General features: G+C 45.6%; 1 protein-coding gene across 2 annotated transcripts in view; it reads right to left on the reverse strand.

Moving 5' to 3' along the window:
* Positions 1 to 8,429, reverse strand: part of LPCAT3 (lysophosphatidylcholine acyltransferase 3) — a 37,057-nt gene extending 28,628 nt beyond the window's left edge. For both annotated transcript variants that reach the window (XM_068561312.1, XM_068561311.1), the window contains exon 1: positions 8,182 to 8,429. In XM_068561312.1, coding sequence (XP_068417413.1) covers positions 8,182 to 8,332 — 151 coding nt within the window. In that variant the 5' untranslated portion in view covers positions 8,333 to 8,429. The remainder of the gene's footprint in view (positions 1 to 8,181) is intronic.
* Positions 8,430 to 8,480: the final 51 nt, after the last annotated feature.

Below are 8,480 nucleotides of genomic sequence, written 5' to 3' on the forward strand. Positions count from 1 at the left end.
GAATGATAATAATATTTGGAGAATAACAAGAGATGTTAGCAAACGGGGAAAACTAAGCCATAAAGAACCTGAGAGCATTTTGTTTATTCCAAAGATCACAGGATACAATGACATTTCAAAAAGTTTAAGGTACTATCAGGACATCAAGTATTACAAAACAGATACTTGAAGCCACACACTAAACCCGTGATCCTCAAACATCAGGGGAACCGGTATAACCTGGAGGGCTTGTTAAACCGCAGATCACTGGGCCCCATCCTTGGTTTCTCATTTAGTCGGTTGGGGGTGGACCTGAGAATCTGCGTGTCTAACGAGTTTCTAGGAAAGCTGATGCTGCTGGTCTCCTCGAAAAGGAAGGAGACGAAGATCTACTGAGGGAAGGGAGAGAACGGTTACTTAAAACTACCCTGGGTCAGGCTTGCTCAGGAGTTTATACAGTTCATCTCATTTAGTCCTCAGAGCTTCCCAAGGAGCAATGCTTCTCACGCTTTGCCAGAGCAGAATGAGAGTGAACGCACACATGCGAAGGATCTGCTTAGGCAGTTCTCTAGAAATAAAAAAGCTCTTTGATGACTATATTATCTTTTAAAATGCAGGTAAATTTTGTATTCTGTTTCAAAATATTGCTGCTTGTTATGAATTAAACATAACTAAAAAATTATTTATCAGATTCACTGCTTAACTCTTAACCTCAATTTCTTTAGTAAAACTGGCCTTTGGGAACATGAGGAAAAGGATGGCTGAAGTTTAGTAATTGGTCGATGGTGAAAGAGCTAGTACATATTTAATCTTCTTTTTTTTTTTTTGGCCGGGCCGTGCAGCATGAGGGATCCTAGTTCCCCGACCAGGGATCAAACCCGTGCCCCCTGCAGTACAGGCACGGAGTCTTAAGCACTGGACCGCCAGGGAAGTCCCAGTACATATTTAATCTTAATTAGTTTTAGAGATGTGCACCTAGGCCTGCAGGTCTCTGAAGACGATGCACATGCTGTCAGCTTACTCAGCCACCTGCACCTCCCACACACCTGAACACTCCATCAGGCTCTTCTCTGCTCCTCCTTTATGGAGCCTCTGTTGTTCTAGCCAAACTGGAGTCCTTGCTGTGCCTCAGAATGTTCTCACTTTTCCTGCTCTCCACATACATGCTCGTTATTCTTTGCCACTGGAAAGCTCCCCTTTTTATTTCCACCTGACTAGAATCTTCCACACCTTTTAAGGTCCAGCTGAAATGCCATTTCCTTTTTGAAGACCAAATCCCATTTTTAAAAGGCTGCTGGACGGAACTCCTTCAGTGAGTTCCCATGGCTGCCCAGACAGATTTAATGTCAGTGGGCATGTAATTGCTTTTGTTAAATTACCCTGTGTGTCATGGGCCCTCATTTACACATGCCTCTGCAAAGAAATGGTTCTGTTTGACATTAAAGTTATACTGGCATTCAAACATGAAGTTTTGCGCAATGTAAGATATTGGAGTGTAGATAAAAAGTAGTTGGAAAGAGAAAAGAGATATGGGGACATATGTACATGTATAACTGATTCACTTTGTTATAAAGCAGAAACAAACACACCATTGTAAAGCAATTATACTCCAATAAAGATGTTAAAAAAAAAAGAGAGAATGAGTAAAATTCTAATTAATTGCTTGAAAGTCATGAATGTGTCAAACTGGTTTGTTGGAGCATTTATTTTCAAAAAAAAAAAAAAAGTAGTTGAAAAATATATTTAAAAGAAATCCCCAACAGGAAGCTTTAGGTTATGATGAAATTTGTGGCTATGAATTAGAATAAAGTCTAAAATGTAGAATGTACCTAGCCTTTTAGGATCAGAAGAGGCTTTGAAAGTCATTTAGGACGACTCCCTTATTTCACAATCATAGAATTTTTGGAACCTGCTTTGTATTATGGTCCGAAGTCCCATTTGTTTAGTTAATGCAGTTCAATTTCCATCTTGCTTAGCTTTGGTTTTCTTCATATTGCTACCTGAAGAAAGCTTTTTGCCCTGAATGATGATTTAGTTCTGAAGGGCCAGACCTGACTTTGGTCCAAAGGGAGCTTAACTGTAGGACCTCCTTTGATTTTAAAGGTTGCTAACCGTAGTGGTGCTAATTCGGAACCTCCGAGGAATGAGTCCTTACCCCCAAGTGCCATTTTTGATGAGTCTACCAGCCAAGCCACAGCTGTGGTCAAGCTTGGGGAGGAAGCTCGCGCTGGGCGGGGTGGCCATCTGCTTCATTTGGCCGGTGCCAGCTTTGGCCTCAGAGAGGTATCTCACGTGCTGATTACATCTTGGTTCAATCACGTAGAATGAGAAGAGTGAAGGATACCAAGGGTCTTTGTCTTTCCCACCCCTGCATGCTCCTCCCAATCCCAAGGTGGTGAAGAGCAGGGATTTTAGAGGTGGGTAGAAACAGGTGTGACCTTAGGAAAGTTATTCAACCTTTGGAGGTCCCAGTTCCCTATCTACACAAAGGAGATGGTAAGAGTACTGTAAATATCTTAGGGGTAATTGGCAAGCTTAGGTGGGGTATTGTTGAGCACATATTATCATCTTTATAAATGTCAGCCACCGTCATTATCAGCAAAGGGCAGCAACGTCAACACACTCTAGATTCTCTTCTGTGTAAGCTTCAGTCCCTCCCTGACTCAATTATGATATCACTGTTGACTCCTAAAACTATATCTTTTTAAAATTAATTAATTAATTAATTAATTATGGCTGCATTGGGTCTTTGTTGCTGCGCAGGCTTTCTCTAGTTGTGGCGAGCGGGGGCTACTCTTCGTTGCGGTGCGTGGGCTTCTCATTGGGGTGGCTTCTCTTGCTGCGGAGCATGGGCTCTAGGCGTGTGGGCTTCAGTAGTTGTGGCACGTGGGCTGCAGCAGTTGTGGCTCGCAGGCTCAGTAGTTGTGGCTCGAGGGCTCTAGAGTGCAGGCTCAGTAGTTGTGGCACATGGGCTTAGCTGCTCCACGGCATGTGGGATCTTCCCGGACCAGGGCTCGAACCCGTGTCCCCTGCATTGGTAGGCGGATTCTTAACCACTGCGCCACAGGGAAGCCCCTAAAACTATATCTTTAGTCCAACTTTTTTCCTGAACTGAAGACTAGGCTTCACAAGACAACCTGGAGGTGCCCTTGGAACCTAAAGCAAGTCCAAAACTAGATCATTCCCTGGCACTGAGCACCATCTCCTCTTGACCTCTCATTTGTGAAAGACACTGTCACTTTTCCAGCTATGCTGGCAGAAGGACTGAGTTTGGTTTTTTTTTCCAACTACTTCTTTATCCTCCATGTAATCAGTTGCCAAGTCATTCATTCACACATTCGCTTATTCAACAAGTATTTATTGGGCCTTTTCCATAAGCTAGGTACTGTATTAAACTCTGGGTACACAGTGATGAACAAAACTTACGTGATATCTGCCCTCATCTGCAAATATATAATTACACATTGGCATATATACTTAGAAAGAAATTTCAGTCAGTAGGAGAAAGTACAGCAGGGGACTTAATTTAAAATGAGAGGCAGGAAAGAACTCTTGGAGGAAGTGAAAATTTGAACTGAGGCCTGAAAGACGAAAAGCCTCTGTCAGGTGGGTAATGAGTGCAGCGCGTTGCCGGCAGTGGGGTCAGCAGGTACAAAGGCTCGAGGTTGGAAAGGACCTGATGCGTTTTCTGAGGAACTGGGGGAAGGCCACGTGGCTACAAGGCTGTGAACTTGCTTGAGTCAAGGCTGGAGCAGGAGATTCCCAGGGCTGTACGGGAGCCCCTGCAGGGGTCTGAGTAGGAGAGGCGCAGGGTCGGACCACCCTGGCTGCTCTCAGAGAAGGGATTGGGTGGGCAGGAAGAAATCAGAGACCCATCGGGGGCCGCTCAGGCGGTTCCGGTGACAGACGGTCAGTGGCCGTGGTGATGGAGGAAAGTGGTGTATCTGACGCACAATTTGGAGGTGGTGTTGATAGGACTTGGTGATGGGGGTGAGGGGAGAGAGAGAGAAAGGGAGGCGGCAAGGCCGGTTCTTAGGCTTCTGGCTCGAGCAGCTGTGTAGATGAAAGTGGCCACGGGATCCACCTTCCAAAAGAGCCTCTACTGCTGTATCAGCTCCCAGTACAGTGCCAGCCACATCGCTCCCCTTTCAAGTATCTGGCGTGGCTCCCTATCACCTGCTTAAGCGCACACTCCTTGCCTTGGCTTTCAAGGCTCCACGACCCACGTTTCCAGTCTTATTTCCCACCACTTCTCTACTTAGGTTCTGCTTCGGTCCAACTGGACCACTTCCTGTTCCTTGAATGTGTAACCACACGTCCCTGCCTCGGTGCCCCTGGCTCATCCTATTCCTCCGTCTCACCATCTCCGTCTGCTGAAACCTTATTCAACGACTTTCAAAGTTCATTAAAGGTCCAGTGTTTAAATCTCACAAAGCTCTGTAACTGTGTGATGGCACTTAGACTTCCGCCTGTTATTGTGGTACTTATGACAGTACTTATCTTGTGCCCATTCCCTGCCCCCAACCGACAGAATGTCATACCTTCGGGTGCCCGGCCCTATTACTCATTCTGCACCACCGCCCTTGACCTCGCAAGGGTCCAGTACAGGGCTTCACCCACAGTAGGTACATTTTACTGAATTCGTTTGGGACAATTCATGTTATTAATTATGCTAAGGAACGAGCAGACCCAAGTTTTTGAGGCCGAGATGTTTTCCAGTAGCACCTGCCAGCACCAGAGCTCACAGCAGAGTTTATCTTCCATCAAAACTCCTGGCAAGTCATATGCAACACAGACATGCCTCCCACAACAGTCCCCTGCCTGTTCAAAATACTCCAGTGCAGCAGTGCTCGTAAGCTTACCCTTTCCTCGAAGTACGGAATATTAAAAATTACAGCCTCTACCTCAGGATTTTTCAAACTGCTTGTTGTAACCCATTAATGGGTCATGAAATCAATTTAGCAGGTCATCAACAATACTAAAAAATAAAACAGAAAATAGCCAAACACACTGCCTATACTCAGGATGGGTAATGTTTCCTGAAACTTTTGCTTCCAATGCAAGTAGTCACCTATGTGTATAATGGGTCATGATGTAAAATGTATTTCTTATCATGGGTCTCAGTTAAAAAGGTTTAAAGGCTGATGCTGGCTGGCCCACCTCAAGATCAGCACACAGAACTCAAGTAGGGAGAGTAAGATGTTAAGGAAAAAGTAATGAGACTATCTAATTAAAATAGTAATGAGGGGGTAATCATATGATTCAGTAATGATAATAATATTTGGAGAATAACAAGAGATGTTAGCAAACGGGGAAAACTAAGCCATAAAGAATCTGAGAGCATTTTGTTTATTCCAAAGATCATAGGATACAATGATGTTTCAAAAAGTTTAGGTATTGGGACTTCCCTGGTGGCACAGTGGTTAAGAATCCGCCTGCCAATGCAAGGGACATGGGTTCGAGCCCTGGTCTGGGAAGATCCCGCATGCTGCGGAGCAACTAAGCCCGTGCACCACAACTACTCAGCCTGCGCTCCAGAGCCCGCGAGCCACAACAACTGAAACCGTGTGCTGCAACTACTGAAGCCTGAGCGCCTAGAGCCCGTGCTCCGCAGCAAGAGAAGCCACTGCAAGGAGAAGCCTGAGCACCGCAACAAAGAGTAGCCCCCGCTCGCCGCAACTAGAGAAAGCCTGGGCGCAGCAATGAAGACCCAACGCAGCCAAAAATAAATAAATAAATAAAAATTAAAAAAATAAAGTTCCCTTAAAAAAAGAAGAGTCGAGTACAATTAAAAAAAAAAAATTATGAGACTATCCCTTTAAAATGTGAATGTCTGATATCAATATATAATACCTAACTCTTCCCTCACAGTACCTGCATTTAGGTGCTTTTAACCCAAATTAATCTCGTTAGTAGAAAGTGAAGAAAGTGAGTCAGAAATCATTTCGGACTACAGGCCTTCTTGGTACCTCAAGCAAGGATTTCCTCCAGTATCCCAGCTCCCCGAGAGAGCTGGTTCAGGAACTCCATTGCTGAAAGGCTACTGGTTTCTAGGTTACAATACACAGAAGTGATAACACCTTTGTAAGAGAAACTTATTTACAACCAGAATGCACCCTTTCTTCCACACACTTGTCAACAAGCTTATCAATTTATGTTTCTATGTATGTATTTAACATAAACCTAGAAAATACAGTCCTATACATCCACGTGCAAGACCTATGCCTGATCTGAGGTAACATGAACCCCAAGTTGATCTAAACGTGAGATATACTGTGAGGTACTGAAGGCAATAGCGCATGTGGGATAGGAAGGGGGGATGTGGGAAATGGTACAATGGACAAGGGGGCTCAGGAGTGTGGTAGATGTATTATGCCAAGTGTTTATTACTTCGATGCTTGGTGGTAATGAGAGGATGAGGTTAGAGGGGTGGGATACGGAGAAAACAATTTTCTAGACAGCTGTATGCACCATGATAGTATACAGTAGTCCACCAGGAGTGCACAGGCTGTATTTGGTTATGTCAGCACTAAAAGGACAGATTCCAAGTCCTAATTCCAGCCCCAGCTCCATTTAACAGGTTGCCCCTTATAATTTGTTGCTTCTTGTGTTACATTCTCAATTTATAGTTGAGACATCAACAGTGAGCTTCCTAAGGAATGAAATGTAAACACTCTTAATTGCCAATTAGAATCCCAACAAATAACTGGGCCAGAGACAAGGATGAAGAAGTAGGAAGTTCAAAGTTGGTGTGGTGCACAGAACCTTAGATTGAGGTACTGATAAATTTGGGTTAGATCTGGGTGACGTGACATGAAGCAAGTCACACAACCAAACGTTCCTTCCGCCTATAAAATTTTACAGTTCTACAAGGGAGGGAAAAGGTGACCTTCATCTGGAAGAAAGGAAGATTATCTTGGTTTGGCGTGTAATAGGCAAGTGACAATGACATTACCCAAGGTTGTTTAAATATGAATTAATGCCTCTCCCATTATCTAGATCGGGTTAGGTGATGTATGTCAGTGTCTTTACTGACTACTGGGTAACTTCCAAATTTCTTTCCCGGCATTGAAGGCTTTCTACATCTGCCCAACTTATCTCAAATTTCTTGTGGTTCAGACCCGCTCTTGCCCCCCAGTCTTGTGTGCTTAGTTCTTCCCTACCCCTACTCTCCTAGCTAATGTCCCATAACCTTCCTAAAACCTTCCAGCTACTCAAATATTTATGTATCAGCTCTTCACCTTTGAAGTCCTACAAGATTTTACAGCAGTCCTATTAGATAGGCATTATCGTCCTCATTTCATAAATAAGAGAATTGAGGCTCAGAGAGGTTAAGTGGTTTGCCCAGGGACCCACAGTTTGTAAGCAGCAGCAGGGCCGGGTCTGGCTTGTTTGCCTTCCAAGTCCACACACCTTTTTTTTTCTCTCATTGTGCCATGCTGCTTCCGTGTATTAAAAAACCACGGAGGAAGGATGCAGTAAAAAAGCCTATAAACCAGTTATAATACAGTTTGTTGTGACATAAATGCAGATACAAAACATCCTTTGAACCACGTGTGCAATAAACGCTTGGGGTAGCATGGGTAGTTTTTAAGAGGTTGCCACTCTTGTTTCCCAAGCCCAGTATTAAAACGATATTCCAGGGTAAATGACAGGTGTATGGCTAAGGAAAAGAAAAAGCAATATGGTATAAGAAGAAAACATTAGAAGCGGGACAAAAAGATGAAGGTGTAATACAAGCTGGGAATGCACAAGAGACACTCAGAATATGCAAGCATGGAGTATGGGGCTGAGGGGGCCCATAGGACTAAAATATCTAAGTTAGGGGGCCTATACCTGCCAATAAGAAGCGCACGTGTGTGACGGTTGATATTAATAACAGCAGTACACACGGAAAGAGAGTAGAACTCCAGAGAGAGACAAATAAGGACGGGTCGCCGGGACACAGGGTAGAGCATGGCAGAATGAGAGGGTGGTGGCGCCTAATGAGGGGCCAGAAGGGTACAGCAGGGGCCGAACGGAAAGGTGAAGAGGTTCAGAGGGCACAGCGCCCACGACTCGGGACTAGACTCGTCTTCCTCTCCACAGCTGGTTGGTGTGTTCTAGGATTCACATCTGCACCCCACAAAGCCCTCCCGGCGGCTCCGGGAAGAGGGGGCGGTCACTTCCCCGTTCCCTGGGGACTCCGCGAGGGGTCCTTACCTAGGAAGATGGAGATGATGAGCCGCAGCGCCTGTTCTGACGCGCCCAGGGACGTCGCCAACTTGTTAAGGCTCAGGTCCTGGAAACCCCACCGCAGCACCGTCGCCAGCTCCGCCACCGCTCCCACGTCCCCCTCGGCTGCGGACGCCATCTTAGCTCCGGGCGCCCCCCGGGGACCCCTCAGCTCCGCGCGCCCCGAATGTGGGCACAACGCTTGAGCTTCACCCCCAATTCCGGCCCGGAGCCCGCCCACGGCGTGCGCATTGGCTGCAGGACCGCCCAGCGGCTCCGGGATCAGC

The sequence above is a fragment of the Eschrichtius robustus genome, chromosome 13 (genome assembly GCF_028021215.1).
Source record: "Eschrichtius robustus isolate mEscRob2 chromosome 13, mEscRob2.pri, whole genome shotgun sequence".
NCBI lineage: Eukaryota > Metazoa > Chordata > Mammalia > Artiodactyla > Eschrichtiidae > Eschrichtius > Eschrichtius robustus.